Source organism: Callionymus lyra, chromosome 8 (genome assembly GCF_982586985.1).
Source record: "Callionymus lyra chromosome 8, fCalLyr1.hap1.1, whole genome shotgun sequence".
Taxonomy (NCBI): domain Eukaryota; kingdom Metazoa; phylum Chordata; class Actinopteri; order Syngnathiformes; family Callionymidae; genus Callionymus; species Callionymus lyra.
In genome coordinates this window covers 6,239,070-6,262,500 of record NC_141825.1, presented here as the reverse complement: position 1 = coordinate 6,262,500, position 23,431 = coordinate 6,239,070, and the positions used below count along the sequence as shown (strand labels likewise).

General features: G+C 38.5%; 1 protein-coding gene across 1 annotated transcript in view; it reads left to right on the top strand.

The window, feature by feature from the left end:
• kcnq1.2 (potassium voltage-gated channel, KQT-like subfamily, member 1.2) overlaps positions 1–23,431 on the top strand; it is a 164,717-nt gene that overhangs the window by 19,040 nt on the left and 122,246 nt on the right. Inside the window, exons 5-15 of the mRNA XM_087797151.1 lie at positions 2,551–2,677; positions 2,758–2,836; positions 3,502–3,598; positions 4,172–4,312; positions 9,112–9,222; positions 9,292–9,387; positions 10,833–10,970; positions 12,402–12,564; positions 13,397–13,423; positions 16,777–16,830; positions 16,990–17,095. Coding sequence (XP_087653277.1) covers positions 2,551–2,677; positions 2,758–2,836; positions 3,502–3,598; positions 4,172–4,312; positions 9,112–9,222; positions 9,292–9,387; positions 10,833–10,970; positions 12,402–12,564; positions 13,397–13,423; positions 16,777–16,830; positions 16,990–17,095 — 1,139 coding nt within the window. The remainder of the gene's footprint in view (positions 1–2,550; positions 2,678–2,757; positions 2,837–3,501; positions 3,599–4,171; positions 4,313–9,111; positions 9,223–9,291; positions 9,388–10,832; positions 10,971–12,401; positions 12,565–13,396; positions 13,424–16,776; positions 16,831–16,989; positions 17,096–23,431) is intronic.

Genomic DNA, 23,431 nt, shown 5'->3' with positions numbered 1-23,431 from the left:
GATGATGATGATGAAATGATAAATGAACTTATTGCGTTAAAAAGTGACTTTTAAAATGTCTTTATTTCAATTAAAGTAGTCGGCAGTTTTGTTTCTCTCACACAGTCCTACCTCACCTGTTAGAAAACACTGTAATTCACTCGACACTGAAACTAAACGATAAAAGATTGTACACGTTTCCTAGATTTCCTGTTATTAGTCGAGTTTTGTTAAAAAAAATATTTTTCCCTCTTAAACTGTTCATTGTAAAAATAAATAAACCACAAAACACACATTTTGTATTTATGTTGGATCCCGGAAATCACATGTAAGTAACTGGTGATCAAAGGGTTAAATAGTTACTTGTTGCTGTGTGTCCTAATAAAAGTGTAAACAAGTGCATCTGTCTGTCAGCGACGGTGCTCCTGATTTACACACGGCTCTATAGACTGAACGACGGAGACTCGGGACGAGGGTTTATTACTTTTCCAGACCAACAATGAGGCTCCGGCTGGTTGGTCAGCCTGAATGGATGTGGAAGTCACGGGAGGCTGAGCTCCAGACCTCTGAATCACCGTCTGCGTCTCTGATTTGGTATAAAAAAAACAAAACAAATTGCATTTCAGGCTGATTATCATGCGCCGGCTTTAGAGTCCACTGAAGCGCTTCTGCACTTTGAATCCCGTCTCCCTCGCTTCCTCCGCCTTTGTCTTTCACTCAAGAACAAGGAGATATTGATGGCTGCGTTTGAGGGTTCGACGCCGGAGCGGTCGGGTCTAAAATCTAAAAAAATGTCGATTAATGTATCGGGGGAATCATCTGATGGGAGACGTCAATCAAACTGACACCTTGTCAGTGTCTGTTTCACTTGTTGCTAGTTTACAGGATTTTCTTTTTAGGTTAACTTGACCAAAAAGGTTTTGAGAAAATCTAGTCCTTTTAAAAAAAAAAAAAAAAAAAAAAAAAAAAACTTTCAGGCGGCAACAATAACTACAAAATGAATTGGATAATGAATGCTTCACGAACAGGTGTTGGTTCGTCGTCCAGCAGTTGGTGGAAACTGCTTTGAATTGAAATTAGTTTGTATATGTATATATATATATGCCAACAAAGATGTCTCTCTTGTATTAACTTATTTTATTAATTTATTTTTTCTCATTTATTTTGCAACATTTTTTGGGATTAAAAATACACAAACTAGTTCTGGTCATCTTTTGCACTGTCATCAGTGAGCAGAGAAGCAGATGGAGCACGAATGCTCCTCCCATGATGTAACACTAATAGACTCAGGGACTTGTTCATTCCTCGTGCTATTAGATTGTTTAATTCTGAGTTTGGGGGCAGGAGTGGTGGGAAAAGAGGATTATATTCCATGTTAATCTTTGTTTCATTTTCTTTGATCCATGTTCTTTATCTTGAGATTTAGATTTTGTCATCTTGTACTTTCTTTTTTATTGCACTTTTTTTTCTTGTTTTATGAATCTATAGGAGACACTCCAGAGGGATCAATAACGTTTATCTATCTTTCTATCTAGGTTTTATGTAGCTATCATTTTCAAGGACTGACCTTCAGTTTAAAAAACACAAAATTAAAGAGCTTTGACTTTCATTTATCATAACTTATTGAATTAGTAGGAATAAAAACATCGTGATATCATTATGTCGATATTTTCTTACACCCCTAGTTTCTACATGTATTTATTTATTCAGTTCAGTGTATTTAAAAGGACAATGTTTGGATGGATGTGTTTATTACTGCTGGACAAAAGAATAATCAATACAGTATCTATCAATCTATCCTTAAAAAAAGAAACCTACAATTACATCTCACCGTAATGCTGACTCAGCAGGAGCCTCGGGCTGATGTATCTGCAACACGAGTTCACTAGTTCTTAAAAATAGTTGACCAAAATAGCGTCACAGGCTAATTTTGATTCAGAAAAAAAAACCCAGACCGTAATGATCAAAAAACGGTTTCAGTGTTGGCTTGAATAGACCCGACTCTGGCTAAGCGTCCACGTCAATAAAGGATCTGCAACAAGGGTTTATTAGCTTCGTCCTCCAGTCTAAATATCTTCTGTTATGACGGACAGGTCGTCATCTTGCGTCTGCCCGCGGCGTGTGTTGTTGTTGTAGTCGAGCCGACCGGCTCCGGTTTCATACACGGGGTGGTCAGGAGATGACCACCCACGCGGCCCCCGAAGAACTCGCGCCGGCTAAATATTTTGGATCCACGTAGGCCAGGGAAAGTGATCCTCATCACAACCGACTCCATTAGGGAGCCGCTCGCGTGGAGGACTCATGAGTCACCCGTGAGTCACACTGTGATGTCGAGATTCATCACCCGTGGTCTGGTGGGTGGTCTTCTCAGGACCACCAGGGTCTTTACTCACCTGTTGGTACTGATCCTGGACTAGACCAGATCTGGGCCCGTAACAGTATCACATGTAGAAAATCTAGTGTTCGTAATGGTATAAATCCTTAAAATAACCTTTTTTCTTCGCCCTTAAACTCTTTTTTAACAACGATGTGTGTGACGTCTCTGACTCTCGTGACGTTTCTTCTCGGCAGGAAATCGTTCTGGTGTTGTTCTTCGGCAGCGAGTATTTCGTCCGGCTGTGGTCGGCCGGCTGTCGGAGCAAGTATTCCGGCATCAAAGGGCGCATACGCTTCATCAGGAAGCCCATATCCATCATAGGTACCTGACCCGATGTGAGACCCCCACCCGACCCCCCCGAGATCCACTTTTTACTTCAAATCCTTGACTTTCTCCCGTAGATCTGATCGTCGTCATCGCCTCCATCATCGTGCTGGGAGTCGGGTCCAACGGGCAGGTGTTTGCCACATCTGCCATCAGGTAACGGCGCAAAACGCAACATTTTTTTCATTCATAAGTGACTTCCCAAAACATGTTTTATCCTCCGTGTACTCCGTGTGTGTTTGTACAAAACTCTCTTTACATTAAAAATTGAAATAAGAAAATGATCTTAAGCCCTTCTTAAGGTCATGTTCCTGAGGTTCTACTTCATGCATGCTCTGCCCTCTATAGGCCGTTACTATGGGTTATCTCCAGAGGCCCCTGCATCATTGCTGAAAAAGATCAATCACCACCCATCAATAAAAAACAACAACTTTTCATTAATTATTTTCCGTATTATTTACATTTCATTGTTTCATTTCCCAACATTAACTTATGAAGTACTTTGATTTCTAGTATATGATGCCATTTCTTCCAAATAGTTTAATCTTTTCTCTTGCAAACTTCAGAAAAGATAAGTTTTAATTTTTAAAATAGTTTTTTTGTTATCTTTAATGTCAATTCTTTTTTTTTAATTGGACATTTGGTTTTTGTTTTGTTTTTTTACAGTTATTTTCCATATTTTAAAAACTATATTACATGTTATATAACTGAACTGGCTTTTTATTCAACCTAATGGTACTGGTACATTTATTTTTCTTAAAATGTTGGTCAATATGTGGTGTCCTTTTTTTTATTTTTAAATAACGCTTTTTTATTGTCAGGGGGATTCGTTTCCTGCAGATCCTGCGTATGCTCCATGTTGACCGACAAGGAGGAACATGGAGGCTTCTGGGATCTGTAGTCTTCATCCATCGACAGGTAAGAGACCAGTTTACCAAGAGTTAAATAATAAGCTTTAAATCATTCATCATTTTACGACTTCAATCGTTGGATTTATTATGATTTCATGGCTGTAAAATGAGTGTATTTTGTCCCTTTGCAAAAAAATGTTGAATATCTGGTAGATATTCAACATTTCTGTGAGTGTGACGAAATAAAACAAAAGTTTATTTTATCACTTGATTACATTGTTAGGTCTAATCTAGTGTGAATGAACGTGCGTGTGATACATAAGCCTCTTAACCTCCATTGCACTCGGAGATAATCTTCCGACTGGATCTGGTCTTATAAGGATGAGAGATGGTGCGTCAGTTACAGACGAGCGCGAGAACTTTTCCCTCTAATCTCTGAGGAACTTTGTGTTCATCTCCTGATCACGTCCCTTTGATGCCAAAGATCATCACTGCTGGTTCAGCGCTGAAGACGTGACTTGTGAACCAACACCGAGAACCTTCCTTTAACGTCCCTGATCCAAAGAAATCCTCAACATTTGTTCCCAGATTTTAAATTACTGCGTCATCTTATTAAACTTTACCGTGAACGTTGTTGCAGGAGCTGATCACCACGCTGTACATTGGCTTCCTGGGCCTCATCTTCTCCTCGTACTTCGTGTACCTGGCTGAGAAGGACGCCGTGGACGAGGAGGGCAAGACCGGCTTCTCCAGCTACGCCGACGCGCTGTGGTGGGGCGTGGTATGTTCACAGTTTTCATAGTAGTTGTGTTTCTCCGTTACTTTAACTCGTAACCTCAAATATTTCGACCGTCTGGATCCGCAATTCTTTCAAAGAATTTGTCATCGCTTGCACAACGAGTGCTGCAGTGAAAGCTACTTTCTTTCTGGCTTTTCATTCTGGCATTCACTCCTATACTCATATTCAAATTCTTAAGAAAGGTTTTAAGATTAAATAAATGTTGTTTTTTGTTTCCGCCTACTGTGTAGTATTTTATTATTATTATTATTTATCATTCATTCATTTTTGTTTTTCCAATTATAGCTTTTTTAATTTTATAGATTAAATCATTTTCATTAAAAGACATATATTCAAAAAAAGGTAATTTCTAAGTACTATTTTCGTCTACTACTTTATTTTATTATTTTGATACCCAACCTTTTGAATATTGTAGATTTATACCATTTTAATTTAAAAAAATCAAAGTGGATGATCAAAGGACTGATGGATGGATGAAAAATATTTTCATAGAGTACTTTCTCAAGTTTTATTTTTGCTGCATCGCAAGTTTAAAATCATCAAAAAATATTTAAATAAGCTAAGAATCCATTTTCTGGTTTATTTGATTTAATCAAGTTTCAGAAAATGTAAGTAATTAAGTAGTAAGTAAGTAATTTATATTTGTAGAGCGTTTTCCAGACCAGGGTTACAAAGCGCTTAAAAAATTAAAACAATACTCAATAAAATAAATACTTTAAAAAATAAAGACACATTAGACAAAGACAGGAGTCTCAGAGAATCAAGGAAAATCATAAAAATGTCTTAAACTGTAGGAAGGGGGCGCTAGAGATGGAGATGTTTAGCAAATACAAGTGTCGGTCGACACAGTCGACGCACAAAGTTTGTTCAACATCAGCGTCATGGTGACGGACCACCATGACGCTAACAAGGATGAATCTGTAACCGGAGCAGGTGTTTTGGTTCCGACGGTCTCCGTCTGTAGCTCGGATTTCAGCGGCAGTTAATGAAACATTTGAATCGAAGGCGGCGGGTAATGAGAAACCTATGGCGGTCTTGTGCGGTGGATCAGCGCGCCACAAAGAGGAGGCAATAAAGCGCTCACCTCTGGGCTCGCCGGCTCAAAGCACGTTTACGGCGCCAATATAAAGTGTCAGTCGGCTTAATTAAAACTTTAATTGGGGGATTAAGGGCTTTTATGGGACGAGGGTCTCGAGAGGTCACAGCTCTCCCCGTGACAGAAAGCAAAGAGGAGACTCAATGCGCCGCATTTTTGTCTTTCGGAAACTGTAGACTAATGAATTCAAGTGTGAGCGGACAGTTGCTCCCACAGTGGCGCCGACTGGTGTAGAAGAAGGACGTGTGGAGAGACAGTTGTGGACCAATAATGTTGGAGATCAATGACAACATGAAGATGTAAAAACAAGAGGGAAAAGAAAATGAAACATTAACATGAGTAAAACAAATTAAAAGAACACTTAAAACCAAAAAGAAGCTGGAAGAGTAGAACGTGCATGACAAACAAGAGAACAACTAAATTAGATGAAGAACATGAAGGACAACAACACAAATGATACGATGAAGAACATGAAGAAGAACAACATGAAGAACATGAAGATTTACATCATGAATCATATAAAAACATGAAGAAGAACAACATCATTAATATGATGAAGATATGAAGATGAAGAACATGAAGAAGAACAACATGAATTACATGAAGATGTTCATCATGAATAATGTAAAAAACATGAAGAAGAACAACATCATTAATATGATGAAGATATGAAGATGAAGAACATGAAGAAGAACAACATGAATTACATCAAGATGTTCATCATGAATAATGTAAAAAACATGAAGAAGAACAACATCATTAATATGATGAAGATATGAAGATGAAGAACATGAAGAAGAACAACATGAATTACATGAAGATGTTCATCATGAATAATGTTAAAAAACATGAAGAAGAACAACATCATTAATTTAATGAAGTTATGAAGATGAAGAACATGAAGAAGAACAACATGAATTATATGTAGAACGTGAAGGAGAACAACACAAATAATATTGAAAAGATGAAGAAGATTAACATGAATTATATGATGAAGATAATGAAGAAGAAGAACATGAAGGAGAACAACATGAATAATATAGAGAAGAAGATGAAGAAGATGAAAAATAAGTAGAAGAGGATGAAGAACATGAAGGAGAACAACATAATATGGAAAAGATGAAGATCAACATGAATTATATGATGAAGAAGATGAAGAACATGAAGGAGAACAACATGAAGAATATAGAGAAGAACATGAATAATAAGTAGAAGAACAAGAGGATGAAGAACATGAAGGAGAACAACATAATATAATATGGAAAAGATGAAGATCAACATGAATTATATGATGAAGCACATGAAGAAGAACAACATGAATAATATAGAGAAGAACATGAATAATAAGTAGAAGAACAAGAGGATGAATAACATCAAGAAGAACAACATGAATAATATAGAGAAGAACATGAATAATAAGTAGAAGAACAAGAGGATGAATAACATCAAGAAGAACAACATGAATAGTATGGAGAAGATGAACATGGTTAATATGGAGAAGAACAAGATGATGAAAAAAGAAGGGCATGAATAACGTAAAGAATTAAATAAAGCAGAAAAACACGAACAATTTGGAGATAAAGAACATGAAGTAAATGACAAACGTGGAGTAGAACATGAAGATTGAAGAGCATTGAAACCATGAACACAAATTGAAGGAAAACGTCATCAGAACATTGAGCAGAACATGCTGAACTCAACGAAGAACAACATGTTTAGTTATGTTCAAAATAAGTCAAGTGACGAAGTCAGGAACTTCACGTCTTCTACACTTTTTTTTATTCAATATGTCTCCATGAACTCTTGAACCAGAGTTCCAACATGGTGTCGCCTCACACTCCTTCACTCCAGCGGTGAGTGAGAAGAGCTTCTGAGGTCATTGTTTAGTCATTGGATTTGTGGCGGAATAATCCGTCTGGACTCCACCCACGTCTCACCCAGAGGTCCTTCTAAGTGTCTCACCTTTCATCGCAGAGACGCCACACACACCCACGACCGACTGGCTCGCCTTTCAAACCCGGTGTACATGCAAATGTGGGAGGTTACCCCCCCACACACACCCCTACACTCCTGATCCTACCAATCAACCTGAAGATCCGACACTCACCGAGGATTAGAGTCCAGAATGGTGTTCCCTTTGAGCAGCGGAGCCTCAAACGGGCGAACAATGCCCACGATTGTACGTCCAGAGTGTTTGATGGCTTGTTTTATCGCCTCGCTTGTGAGAGAATGTTGCCACAAACCCTCCAGAGCTCTTTGGCCGGTCGTCGTCTCGAGGCTCTTTAAAGTTTTCGGAAACACGACTACTGCGATTTTTGGTCAGCAGCAGACTCTTCGGGTATTTGCAGGGATTAAAAAAACTAAATCAGGGATATTTGTCTGTCAACAGAAGTGCAGTAGTGGCTTCATTGAGTATTTCTGGTTAAATATTCTGCACAATCATCAGTTCGCTTTATAATCCGCCGCTTCTTATGTATTAATACTGGCTGTAGTTACTGAACTCTTACCAATTGTATGTGGTACATGGGCGCTCAAAATTCTGTCAAAATGGCTGCACTGCCATTCTGCGTGCTATTACTCCGCTTAAGCTCTGAAGTACTACTCTACAGGGCTGTAAAGTATTGCTCCGTAAAGATCTTAACTATTATTCTGCCAAGCTCTAAAATATTAATGTGCAAGGCTCCATGGTATTACTTCGCTAGCCTCTGTAATATTACTCTGCAAGGCTGTATAGTATTACTCTGCGAGGCTCCCAAGTTATACTCTGAAAGGCTCTGAAATATTACTCAGAGGGGTCTCGTGGTATTATTCACTATTCTATGTAGTATTTTTGCAAGGCTCTGTAGTATAACTCTGCAAGGCTCTCTAGTGTTACTCCTTAAGACTCTGTAGTATTACTCCGCGAGACTCTGTAGTATTACTCTGTAACACTCTGTAGTATTACTCCTCGAGGCTCTGTATTATTACTCTGTAACGCTTTGTAGTATTACTCCTCAAAGCTCTGTAGTTTTACTCCGTGAGGCTCCGTATTATTACTCCTCGAGGCTCTGTAGTTTTACTCCGTGAGGCTCTGTAGTTTTACTATGTGAGGCTCCGTAGTATTACTGCACGAGGCTCTGTAGTATTCGTCTGTGAGGCTCTGTAGTACTACTCCACGAGGCTCTGTATTATTACTCTGCGAGGCTCTGTAGTATTACTCTGTAATGCTCTGTAGTATAACTCCGCAAGACTCTGTAATATTACTCTGCGAGGCTCTGTAGTTTTACTTTGCAAGGCTCTATAGTATAACTCTGCGAGGCTCTCTAGTATTACTCCACGAGGCTCTGTAGTTTTACTCCGTGAGGCTCTGTAGTATTACTCTGTGAGGCTCTGTAGTATTACTCTGCGAGGCTCTGTAGTTTTACTCCGTGAGGCTCTGTAGTATTACTCTGTGAGGCTCTGTAGTATTACTCTGCGAGGCTCTGTAGTTTTACTTTGTGATTGTGATGGTATTGACCCACTACGGAATGTAATGCAATGGGTACTGTACTTTTTAGAAAATGCTTATGAAGCTTATTTCAAACTCAAGGCTATCGGTCAGGTAGTAAAACAAAATGCGCCTTATAGTCCAAGAAATACGGTACTATTGTTAAACAAAGCTGAATACGTTTATTTCTTTCCAACGTAAACATTTCTGTGTGTGCAGGTGACTGTGACCACGATCGGCTACGGCGACAAGATCCCTCAGACGTGGATCGGCAAAGCCATCGCCTCGTGCTTCAGCGTCTTTGCCATCTCCTTCTTCGCTCTGCCTGCGGTAAATACTGTTTTTCCACGTTCATAACTGGACAGAACGTTACGATGAACTGCTGTTGTTCGTCCTCAGGGGATCCTGGGATCAGGGTTTGCTCTGAAGGTCCAACAAAAGCAGAGGCAGAAACACTTCAACAGACAAATCCCTGCTGCTGCCTCGCTCATACAGGTACGGCTTTACTGGATCATTTGTGTTTTGTAAAAGTACGACTTTTATTTTATTTTTTACTTGAATCATGTTGTGACAAATAAACACAAGATTTAGGCCACATTGAACTTAAATGTATTATTACATACTTACAAAATACATGAATGTGTTGAAAAATGATTAGTCTTCCTGTTAGCAGTAGATTGTTAGCATTTTGTTAGATTTTGTTAGATCAGTTTTCTTCTGTGGTCCCATCCTATATTGTCTAGGCTGTTAGCATGTTAGCATCCCATGGTCTAGCATATAGTCTGTTAGCATCTAGGCTGTAAGCATATCAACCAATAGCATCTCTTCCTCTAGCAACTATTCTGTAAGCATCTTGTTCTTTAGCATCTCTGAAATCTACGCTGTGTGTATATCAACATTAGCATCTCATCCTTAGGCGACTATTCTTTTAGCATGTTGTTGTTTAGCATCTAGATTGTAAGCATATCAAGCAATAGCATATCTTTCTCTAGCGACTATTCTATAAAAAATCTTGTTCTTTAGCGTCTTTACCATCTACACTGTAAGTATATCAACATTAGCATCTCATCCTTTGGCAAATATTCTGTTAGCATGTTGTTCTTAAGCATCTATGCTGTAAGTATATCAATCAATAGCATCTCATCCTCCAGCGACTATTCTGTTAGCATGTTGTTCTTTAGCATCTAGATTGTAAGTATATCAACATTAGCATCTCATCCTTTGGCGACTGTTCTGTTAGCATGTTGTTCTTAAGCATCTAGAATGTAAGTATATCAACCATTAGCATCTCATCCTCCATTATCTAGTTTGTAGGATGTTGTTCTTTAGCATCTAGGTTGTAAGTATATCAACATTAGCATCTCATCCTTTAGCAACTATTCTGTTAGCATCTTGTTCTTTGGTGTCAAAGTTATCAGCATATCAACCATAAGTATCTCGTCCTCTATTGATTGTCTGTTAGCATGTTGTTCTTTCTATAGCTACGTCGAACGCATATCAACCTTTAGCACATCTTTCTCGCTCATTTTGGTCTGTTAGCATCTTGTTCTTTAGCATCTCTAGCATCTACACTGTAAGTATATCAACATTAGCATTTATTACTTTAGCAATCCTTTTGTTAGCATCTCGTCCTTAAGCATCTCTAGCATCTACACTGTAAGTTTATAAACATTAGCATCTATTACTTTAGCAATCCTTCTGTTAGCATCTCGTCCATTAGCATCTCTAGCATCTACACTATAAGTTTATAAACGTTAGCATCTATTACTTTGGCAATCCTTCTGTTAGCATCTCGTCCTTAAGCATCCATGTTGTTAGCATTTCTGTTGTTTTCAATATTGAAATAAATGATCTGTTATTCAAACATGCTCTAGAAAAAAATATAAAATGTAATAATAAGTCTTTTTCACTGAATTCTAATTAAAACATTTTCTCCTCAGACTCTCTGGAGATGTTACGCTGCAGAAAAACCAGAGGGCGGCGGCGTCACGTGGAAGATGTACGTTCTCACCCCAGAGCCCGTCACCGCGGTGGACCCCGAAGGCTCGAACACCAACGTCCGAAAGATGCATACATCGGTAGGTGACGTGGGCAGGTGAGCACAGCATGAGGTCTCGCTGAAGAATAGAAGTCTGGCCCACTTCCCACTCACAGAGCGTTTGAACATGTGACATGAAAGTTCCCAGAACAGACCACACGTCTGCACAAACCCTCCTCCCCTCCCGTCTGACTCCAGCAGGATGACTCGTCGCTTTTGTCTCCTCCACACAAAGACTGTATCGCTGGAGATGATGTCACCTCCTTTACTCACCAACCAAACCTGCAGAATCTTTGTGTAACAACAACTTCTTCCTAGTCTGGTCTGTGACGCATATATTGTTTGTTTTTCTTGTCACATGTAAAACATACATGGAGAACACAATTGTTTTGTTGTTAAACTTGTTAAACAAAAGCAATACCCAGTTAAAATATATACTTTAAAAGGTCAAGACACATAACACAAACACAGGAGTCCCAGAAAATCAGGGAAAAGCACATATGTCTTCAGATGTTTCTTGAAGGAGTCAGTAGATCATCAAACACAGAGGAAGATCGTTCCAAAGCTGAGGAGCAACAGTCTGGAAGGATTTCTCTCCTCTGGTCCTGAAGCGTGTTCAGGAACCATCAGTAGATTCTGATCCACAGACCTCAGAGCCCGAGCTGGGGTGTGAGGCTGGATAATATCACCGTTTGAAGGTCTGACCATGAATAGATCTGAAAGTAAGAACCAGAATTTTAAAGTTGATCCTGAAAGAAACCGGCAGCCAGTGAAGAGTTTTAAGGATCGGGAAATGTGAGTTCTTCTACTATATATATAATAGTCTGAACGAGAAGACACAAATTCATGGATTACAAGCTCCAGATCGTGTTGTGACATCGTTTTTGTGAGTTTAGAGATTTTTCTCAGGCTCAGTTTGACAGACTGACCAAGTACTGACTCAACCCTGTATATAATAAACAGTATACATTTTGTTTGGCCCCCGACTTGTACTCCTTAAAGGCTACTTTATTTTAATTTAGTACTGTTTTTTCTTTGTATTTTATGGGTATAACTTCACCTTCAAAACCTATTAAAATAACATTTAAAAATCAAATATACAAGATGTATAGTTTATTTTTTCATTTACTTAATGACTTTATTATATGTTAGCTATTGTACTTCATTAATCTCATTTTATTCCATCTATAATATCAATTCAACACCACAAAATAAAGAATACTGGCAATAAAAGTGTTCTGATTATGAGTACATTTCCTTGTTACATGAGGATTGAAAATAAGTTTTTCCACCATATACCAGCTCTTTATTTTTTCATCAATTATAAGCGTGAATAAGCTCTAAAGTTTCCAGGATAAGTCAACATTAAAAAAATAACGATATGAAATGTGACTATTCTCAGAAACTCATAAATCCATGTTGATCTAATTCTTGTAAAAACACTCAAGCTTTTTTTTTTTGTCTCCGACAGAAAAGAGGACCAAAGATACGACTCAAGTCGTTCCGGGGCAACGGGTCGTTCAGCGTGGCGTCCGACAGAACCATACCTCAGATCACCTACGATCACATCGACGACGCCGCGGAGAAGAAGGACGTCTCGCTGTTCCTGGACGAGCCCAGAGAGACTGTGCCAGGTGGGAATTGAAAAAACAAAAGTATTTCTTTCTCATTTTGTTTTAAACAAAGCCACTTTTGAAAGATTATTTTGTGAGAAACATGTCATTCATATTACTTGTGAAAATTAGCATCACCATCAGAAATGAAGGAAGAAAATGTCAGGATTATTATCCTCAATAAAAAGCACATCTGTCTGGAAGTTCCCAGATTTCTCCCAGATGTAACATCCGACGCGTTCCTGCAGCAAACGCTTCCTGTGTCGAAGGATCCGAGCGTTAATGTATCTATTTTATAGCGTCTTCCTGTCTGCCGAGCGACCGCTGGTTACGAGAGGAAACCCTGTGAAGTGCGAGCGATTCGACGAGAATCATCTGCAACTGTAAAAATCTCAATTATTCACGGGGATTAAATGAACTGGTTAAGAGCGTCTGCAATTAAGAGCGGAAACAAGACGCAGGGATGAGAACGTGTGAAGTGGCGGAAGTCTGTCGGATGTGAACGCTAACGAAGACACGTTCACACAGAAGCTGTGTGTCGGTGTGTGTGTGTGTTTGAAAAAGTGTGTGATCTCTCCCTCGGATGAGTGTCGACCATCTGAACCGCAGACCTCCAGGATCCCAACCTCAGACTGTTTAGCTCCAGTCGGCGGTTCAAAGAGCCAACGACGACCTCACTAGACCCCACCAGTCGCTCCAGAGAAGATACTAGTTTTACAAGTTGCACACACTGACTGGCCATAACATTATGACCACGTGCTTGATATTCGTCTTTTGAATCACTACATTTCTGGTTGAAATTCTTCAAATAAATAAAGGTTAAATCTGCTTCTTTTTTTTCTTCTCTCTGCAGGAATCACCAGGATGTTCAGAGAAACCGGTACGTTTTCTTCTTCTTTGCACTTAGACTGTCAGCCTTGACTGCTTACATACGTAATATACTGTGGCTGTGACATGAGGCCACCAAAAGAAGGAAAGCACAAATTAATAATTTAATAAGATGGGACGACAAAATAAAATGCAGTATTCATTTTTTTGTATATATATATATATATATATATATATATATTTGGTATTTTATTTTAATTTTCTTAAAAAAAACATAACATACTTAAAAATTAAAAATACATCAAATGCAAAAAAAGTGCAAATATTTCTTAAAATAAATTGTTTAATAATTAATTTCTAAACATTTAATTTAAAAATAATTGGTATAAAAGCACTGTGACTTAGACCAATTCCAATAAAAAAAATTAAAAAGGGCTTCAATCTAAGACCTTTAACAAGTTGTATATGGATGGATGGATAGACTTTATTTATCCCTCTGGATCTCCTTTGGGAAATTGGGTTTCCTTTTCACAAAAACACAGATGATAGATTCCTAATAACTTGCAAGGGATTACAAAGTGCTAGTATAAAAGAACATGGATCAAAAGGAAAGAACGCAAAGAAAAGGATAGAAAAAAATTAATATTAATAATTAATATTAATATTAGAATATAATCATCTTTTCACTCCACTCCTGCCTCCAAACTCAGAATTAAACAATGTAATAACACGAGGAATGAATGAGTCTATTAGTGTTGCATCATGGGAGGAGAATTCGTGCTCCATCTGCTTCTCTGTTCACTAATGACAGTGTTCAGAGGATGATGGGCAGTAGTTTCTCTGTTACTCCTGGATGGTTAGATTTAAAAAACAAATGTGAATTATTTTTGGGCTCAAAGGCTGTTTTTTAACCTAAAGAACTGAGGAAAAAGATTCTCTCAGCACCTAGTGTAAAAGTTTAAAATATTCTTGGAAAGTGTAAACATGTTTTTCTCCTCCTAAGGTGGATCTTTTTCATTGTTTTGTCCGTTTGTTCATCAAGTTTTGAATGGATATTTAAAAGACCTGGTTTAAACTGAGTCACATCCTCTTCACCACATGAGTCAAACTCAAGGCTGAATCATTTTGTGTGGCCGACAAGAGCGTTGAAATAAAATGTCCAAAACAAGGTCAGGAGTTATTCATTGTTTGCTAGCATCGTAAAAGTTCCACTCGTCTTGTAGATGGAAGGGATGGATATATAGATAGACTATAATATAATCCCCCCGGAGTTTTTTTCCGGGAAATTGGGTTTTGAGTTCGGTACAGAAAGTTTAATAAAAACAAGAACAAGTGCAAACAAAAGTAAATAGTGCAAAGTAAGACACAGGGCTAGTATAAAGAATAGGGATCAAAGGAAATACGCAAAATAAAAGCATACAAAGATTAACATGGAATAGAATCATCTTTTCACTTTACTCCAGCCCTAAAAATTATATAATCTAATAGCACGAGGAATGAATGAGTCCCTGAGTCCATTAGTGTTGCATCATGGGAGCTGCATATATATATATATATATATATATATATAGCATATATATAATATGGCATTGAATTATAGAGTCAAACATGAAGCTAATAGATGCTAATGTTATAACAAATCCTGCGTGAAATAGTTGGAGGTTGCACTGATATCACATCAATTTAAGGGAGTGACAGTTACTGACCCGTGACCCAGATGCTGGTTGTGGATACCGGACAAATGTTACACTTCAGGGCAGACACTGTGGACCAGGTCGCTGCCAACATGGTGGAGATATTAAAAACTTTTGTTTTGAGCCAGACTGATCCCCCGATGTGGTCCAGACTGTATTTTAACCAAGACTCGACCAGCGCCAACCAACGAGACCTTTGTCCCGAGCCTGTTTTCTTTACCCGCTGCCTTGCCAAACGGTCGGTGGCAGTGGGGACAGTGGGGACAGATGATGGGAGCGCATTAGTGATGCCGTTGAGTGGTTAGTGTACACAGGTCTTTTTTTAATTTATTTTTATGAGCGTTCAGGCTCCGCCCACTTGTCTGCCCCGCCCACTTCCCTGCACTGTGGGAATCCAATGAACCCCCGTGACCTCTGGCACCACGAGGGGTCAATGCAAAAGAGAGTGTGTTGACGATTAATTTGGATTATTTCATAAATATCAATAAAGGTTTTTCCAGATCTTTATTGAATATATATTTTTTTAATTATTATTTTGTGGATAATAGTAAAGAAAATGTCAAATACACTTAAAAATGCATTGTCAAATATTTTTTTCATTTTATATGCATTTGAACGTCATGACTGTATTTAAAAATAATTATTTTGAGAACAAAAACATTAATAAACAGAAATTAATATGATTATTCAGTAAAGTTCTGAATACAAATAAATTAATATGAAGGGAAATAAATTGTAAATTAATAAAACATTATATGTATAAATTATTATTATTATTGATATAATTAATATATAATTGAACAATTTCAATGAAGATTAAACATTTTTTTCTTCTTTTTTTTATTAATATTAAAATGAATTAATAAATAAATACCCAAAGAGGAAAATAAATATTTATTTTATATAACATGCATTAGACATCATCAACTTCTATATCAGGATAAAAAAAATGAAATACTGAGTTTGAACTTGACCTCATAGTTAATTTTTAGACTTATATAAATATACTTAACTCCTTCAAGGTCGGAAACTAGAATTTTATTAAATATAATAAACAAATAAAGTTTCATCATTTTTATTTTTAGAAAAAATTAAACACATTTTACCGTTCACACGATTGTCACGTAAACCTACATGTGTTTGTGTTCATATTACAAACGTCTGTTTCCGGCGAACGTCCACACAATGAGGGTCTTTGTCACACGGTGATGCTTTAACCTTCATCGCTGGCTCTGAACTCACGACCTGAACCTGGATCTGTGTGTCGCGTCCGTTCTCCGCCGCTATCTCTCTCCACATCAAAACACTCTCTGAATGGCTTTTTCTCGCATTCAAACAGTCATTCTGTGCAGAGATGCAGATCTGAGCCGCATTCTTCCTCCAATCACACCATCAGTAGATTCTGATCCACTGACCTCAGAGCCTGAGCTGGTGTGTAAGTCTGGATCAGATCACTGATGGCAGGTCTGACCATGAATAGATCTGAAAGTAAGAACCAGAATTTTAAAATTGATCCTGAAAGCCAATGAAGAGTTTTAAGGATCGGGGAAATGTGAGTTCTTCTACTAGAGCGGCTCAGAATTCTGGCTGCAGAGTAAAAACTATCGTTTAATGTTTGGTCCGGATCATGAACCCAAAGCAGGTCGTTTTCACTTTAAAACAATAAAGTTTTCTTCTTCACGTCTTTTCTTTCTTCTTCATTCTGTGTCAGACGCGCCTCTTCACTCTTGGTCGTCTTTCAATCTGAGCTGCCCCGCCTCTCCAGGTACTCCATTTTACCTATCTCTGTCGTTCACCTCTATTCCTCAGTGTCGTGGTCGTCACTGCGCCCCCTACTGTTCACTGGTTTACGCCGTTGAACGAAGAATAACCAAGAGGAAGTTTTTTGTCGCCATTGTTACACAGTCTGTTGTGTCGCCAACAGTGAAGAAGAACCCGGACGACACCATCTCTCGGGCCAACAGCCTCAACGAAGACCTGGACTACATGGGCGAGGAGGTCCCGCTGACTGGCGTGACCAGGAACACCCAGTAAGTCTCTTCTTCTCCACTCATTCCTGTGACTCTCTGACGGAGCAGAGAAGTCGTTCTGAAGCGAGATCAGGCTGACGGTGGATCGACCGCTCGGGTCTTCAGGGGACACGTTTAACAAAAATCCCCCCATTGTGGTTCTTTATCCTGCTCCAGAACCACAGACTGGACTGTGGTGATGGAGCAATCAAAGTTCTGGGAGGATGCTGAAGGAGTTATTAGCTTTGGTTAATGTCATGTCGAGGCCGAAAGTTTCCTGTGGAGTCATTGAACTGCAGCAGCTTCATACATGTATCTTTTAAATAAACATATACGGAATTAAAAGTATATAAATCCTTCAAAAAACACCATAAACCTTAAATAACTTTGAATACAAATTACAAATTATAATTGTCACTATTTAAAATTCAACTAATGTGTGTATGTGCGTGTGTGTTGTTGTGATGTGTGACTCTATTGCATCATTAGTGTGTGTTTGTACAAAACTCTCTTTTCATTTAAATATTGACATTAGAAAATGATCTTAAGCTCCACCCACTGAAAACACTTTGTTTTTATAGAGATGAAATCCTGTTGACTATAACAACACCCACTCTGCTGTGATTGGTCAAGCATGTAGGTTTGTCACTGTGCGTCATCAATCCCGGAAGTCTCCACTTCCAAGGGACTCGTTGTATAAACAAAGCGGGCGTGATTACAGCTGGCTGGAGGAGAAATGAAGCCATTATTACGTCATAATGGACTCTCGTAACCTCTCGTTCGCCCAGATTTCAGAGCAACTTTATAAAGTAATAAGTTGAAAACATGGTCATGATGAGGGACTTACTGTGTCTTGGAGAGAAGAACATTTACTACACGTCAGGAGAGTTGATCATAAGTTGACCTTTCACCCGGGATCCGAACACAAGTGATACAAATCATGTGTTTCAAAATAATCACAACGATGTTGTTGTCCTTTTATAAGTTTCCTTTTAAATTATTTTGATTTAATCGTAACAACCCTTCATTTCCACCCTTTTTTTTCTCAAAAACTTGTCATTAAGAACTAGCATGACAAATCTCCAATCCTATCAAGATTTTTTTTATTTTTTACATCCAATAACTACATTTTCTTGTTGATTCATCTTGGCTTGAAACCTAAAAACCTGTGAACTGTGAGGTATTAGTGTTTTTTGTCGACTTTAGGTGCAAAAATACACATCTGTTATTAACACACACACAAACTTTTGCTTAACCTTTGACCTCCTAACCGCTCGCTAAATAACCGATGAAGAAAATAACATCTTTCAAGTGTTGTTGCGTCACACGGACACCAGAGGAGCACAATTGTTCCCACGAGAAATAAACAATGTTTGTTTGTCTTGTTCGGTCTGAGTGTGTGCGAGTGTTCTTACATCCACTCTCTAAACACACACGCTGTCCCTTTAAATCATCAGTTTGATCGACTTCAGTTTTTACAGTTGGCATCATATGTATGAGAAAATAAGTAGGTGTTCAGTATTTTTCTCAGTGGTTTTCATGCTTGGTTTGTTTGTGCTACACTGATGTTAAATGAGGCGTGGCGCGTTTAAACACCGATTTCCTCTCGTTCTTTATCTACATCGGAGTGTGTGAGAACAGAACATTTGGTCCTTGATGCGACGACTCTCGTGGCAGAATGTTCTCTGGCTGGAGCTACAAGAGACACAAATCGTGTGCAGGACATGAAGATTTGTATTTATTATTATTATGATCTATTGAACCTTACGGTTACTCTTTTTTTTCATGCAATAATGACACTTTAATAAAACCTGTAATAACAACCTAAAGTCAAATGTTGAACAGTTGATCTACAAACAATAAGTGATCGCGATTACTAAACAATAATAAGATAATGATTAAAAAAATCACCAGAAACCAAATTAGAAATGCATTTACTTTAGGTTCTTACTTGAAAATAAACAACTACAATTATAACTAGAACAAAAAAAAAGAGATTTTGTTATTTTGGTCTGTTTAATGTAGATGAATGTACTTACTACTACATACTTCGAATGATTAGAGAAATAAATTTCACATTTTTAAATTTTTCTTTAAATTAAATGTTTGTTTTTTTTTCTTTAAAGGTGCTCGAAATAAAATGTGTGTGTGTGTGTGTGTGTGTATATATATATATATATATATATATATATATTTAAGAATACAGTTTATAATATAAGTCGTCAAGGAGGACAATATGAAAATTCAAACATTTTAATATTTAAATAAAAAAAAACAAAGACATAATCTTCGTTTAAGAATTTCTTATTTCGATCATAACTTTAATTATGATTGTAATGAGTAAATAAAAATGAATAAACATTATTTCTACTTAACTTTATTAAATATATATCAATATTTTTAACGCTAACTCTCTTCATGTCATGAAAGATCAGGTGAAACATTGATGGGAGACGAACCTGAACTCAAGGGGGCGCTGTAACTCTGAGTGATACTTTTTCTTTTTTTTCTTTTAGCTTTAGCTACATTAGCATCGACCACACAACCTTCACTGACTCAGTTCAGGTTTCATCGTGTACATAAGTGACAGAAAAGTAGTCTTTGTGTGGTATTTTTGATCAGATCCAACACTTTTTGCTGATCCTTCCATCTCTCGCTCCATCAGTGCTTCCTCCCTCTCCTCCCTCGGACCACCTGCAGACCCTTCTTAATGAGTTCCCCTCTTCCGAGCCGCTCGCAGATAAACAATGAGGAGCCCCTGCAGCTCTGCAGGCAGAGACGCATGAATCACGGGCCCCTCTCGGAGTGAGGGGCCTCTCTCCGTGCCGGGCAACTGGCGCCTTTTGTCGCCCGGGCTCTCAACAAATTGACTTTTTGTCCCGGGCTTGTGTACGCCTGTCCCCGGCACTGTACTCCGGCTGTGATGGAATGTTTGGAACATACGGAGCCGGGGTCGAGAGAGGGAAATCTGAAATGCATTCACGGTCTCTTGAGCAGATCCTCCTCGAAAACCTTCCGCCGTTCTTAACTTGCTTAAGTGGCACTTAAGGCCGGATTCAACGGCGAGTCGCGTAGAAAGGCCTGATAAATCACATTTACTGGCCTCGTACGTCCAAGCATCGGGGAATGTGTTTTGACAGATTTCGAGGCCAGATTGGATTTTGACGTCTAGAAATATGGAGATGAATATCAAAGACTATGGTTGCTATGGCAACGTAGAGAAGCCATTTATAGCTTCGGTCCATGTCGGTTCAGACTTTTACAAATGCCTATCTTGTTCATAGAAAACACATTTAAAATTCCCAAACCCAAGTAATTAATGCAGTTAGCGCCAACAGGTTCACGCTAATGTGTTAGCTTCTAGAGAAAATACCATATTAGTGACCAGGCTGTAAATAAACACATATTTCCCTGGAGATCTCCAGAGGGATCAATAAAATGTATCTATTTATCTATATTTTCCCAGATTTTTGGACAAATTCTGCATGTTTTTGACATCTTTAGAGCAAATCGATACTCCGATATATATCGATATATAATTGTATATATTATTTAACCATACTATATCGATATTCAATAGCGCTGTATACATTTTTTTAATTTTAATTTTTTTAATCATATTTTATTTTCATCATATATATTATTGCTTCACTTATATTCAACAATGTGTTTAAAGTTAAATAATTTTAACTTTAATTTACAATCAAAATCAAATATTCACAGCGTTTGTTCATTTGTTTTGCAATTAAACTTCCAGCCGCTAGATGGCAGCAGTCATTACGTCTTCAACAGCTGAAGCAACAATGACATCCCGCGAGATCATTGACTGAGGACGAGAGGATACAGTGAACTTCAGCTGCTTTTAAAGCGGACGTTTGGACATATTTTGTCTTTAAGTTCTATAAGTTCAGAGAGCGGAACTATCACAAGTCATCATTAAAATTCAGTGTCAACTAAAATTGTTATAACAATGCAAGTGTATCGAACTGTATCGTATCCTGAGATTAGTGTAACACTATAACCAGCGTTGTCTATAGCAGGGGTCACCAACATTTTTAAAGCCAAGAGCTACCTTTTGATTACCAAACGGCTCACGGTCTACCAGCTCAGGGGACATGATAATATATATTGCGAAAAGTTTTGCGAGATCTCACAATACATTTTTTTTCCTTCCATGTCCCCTTAGGAGCTCCGTAGTACAAATCTACTTAAGTAAGTAAGTAATTCATTTTATATAGCGCTTTTCCAGACCAGGGGCCCCAAAGCGCTTAAACAATACTCACTAAAAGATATACTTTAAAGGTCAAGATAAAACTGAGAACAACACAGGAGTTCCAGAAAATCAAGGAAAAGCCTGCAAAAATAAAAATGTCTTAAGATGTTTCTGCAGCATTTCTTTTTTTTTTTTTCTGGACCACAAGGGCAATTTGCTATTTTTAGAACAAGTCCCACGGGCGACTGAGAAGGAGCCAATGGGCGACTGGGTGCCAGCTGGGCATAGGGTTGGTGACCCCTGGTCTATAGGATACAACTGCAACATTACTTGTTTAATATTCACTTTTTTCAACAAAGAAATAGTGACAACTTCTTTCCTTAATTATTTAAATTCATTGTGAAACAAGAAACACAATCATTAGTCTTACAGATGTGAATATAGCAACACATTGAATAATTGAAATGAAAACCTGGTTTGTTCAGTTGAATATGAAACCTTGAAGTGACATATGCGCCTTTAGTACCTCTTGCTCTTGGAACAGTTTGATGTTCTCATCGTCACCGAGGCGGAAATCGCTCTCGACTTGTTTTGACTGGAAAGAAAAAAAAATAGATTCTCGTTAAAGACACTTGTGGTTCCAGGAAGATGTTTTCCAGACGCTCCTCAGACGCTCGGTGAAACATCTTTTCCCGGAGCAGACACAGTCTGGCCGCTCAAAAGCACCTGCGAAAATACCGTGGCTCCTCCTCTCCTGTCCACGTCGGCCCAGTTGTGTGGCGGCACCTGTTTGCTCAGCACCGGCCCCGGCGCTCCCTTTGATGCGGCGGGACCGATGTGGGTTTGTTCAGGTGCGGCGGTCCACGCTGCCGCCAAAGCCCGTCCTCTGATGTTGCGTCCAGGTGCTTCCGCCCGGTGAGGGCGCCCTCTGTTTCGTCGCCGGGGACGAACAGAGGAGCAGTTAGCGACGCTCGCCTGTGGGGCCCCTGTGGTTCCTCCACACCCTCAGACACACACCGGCAGGGCGTTGACCCCGGGGCCTGAAGAGTGAGTGGACAGTTGAGGGGCTTTTACGCCGCGACCGCACCACAAGGTGTTTCCACGTCGAGGCGTTAGCAGTGTGTGTGTGTGTGTGTGTGTGTGTGTGTGTGTGTGTGTGTGTGTGTGTGTGTGTGTGTGTGTGTGTGTGTGTGTGTGTGTGTGTGTGTGTGTGTGTGTGTGTGTGTGTGTGTGTGTGTGTGTGTGTGTGTGTGTGTGTGTGTGTGTGTGAATTAACCCCCCCCCCGCTGTGTTCCCAGCAGGACCGCCAGTGGGAAGTGGTCGGACTGTTGACTCTGGGAACGTCATTAATACAACATCAAGCAAACGCGGCGATGTTGAAAGAGCCACAAGCAGCAGTTTAACTGCTGGAAAACATGGAGCGATGTTTATATCTAGTTAGTCGATGTTGTGTTTAGACGTCACACTGGAGGTCGTCGAAGGTCGTTGCGTTTTAATGCCATGTCAAGTTTCCTCTAAAATTCATACGTTTGTTTTTTTAATGCAACACTTTGAGTACTTGTGAGTGTAAACAACGTGTTAGCCACATGTGTCCTCTTATGAGATCAAATAGAAAGTAGTATTTAAACGTGTTTTCAAATTGATGGATGGACGGATGGATATAGTTATTTGTACAGACTTTTCACAACTGAATCATGAATAATGTATCGTACATTGATTTTTTATTTTTTGAATAAACAATATTGTAGATGATGGTAGTTTTTGGTTGGTGGACAACTTTCTTTTTTTTTTTTATTATTATTTACAAATACATCTTTTGAATAGAAATAGGTGGACTCTAATAATCCCCCTGAAGAAACAAAGTGCAAACAAAAGAACAAAGTGCAAGGGATGACAAAGTGCAAGTATAAAGAACATAGATCAGAGGAAATGACACAAAGAAAAGGATACAAAGATTAATAGAATATAATGTATAGAAATAGAAATGATATGCAATACTTACTCCTTTTTTATACATGTACAAATAATATAATATTTAAAGTATATACTTTATTAAATATTGTTTTGATTGTTTAAGCGCTTTGTGACCCTGGTCTGGAAAAGCGCTATATAAATAAAAATTACTTACGAACTTATTCCTCAAC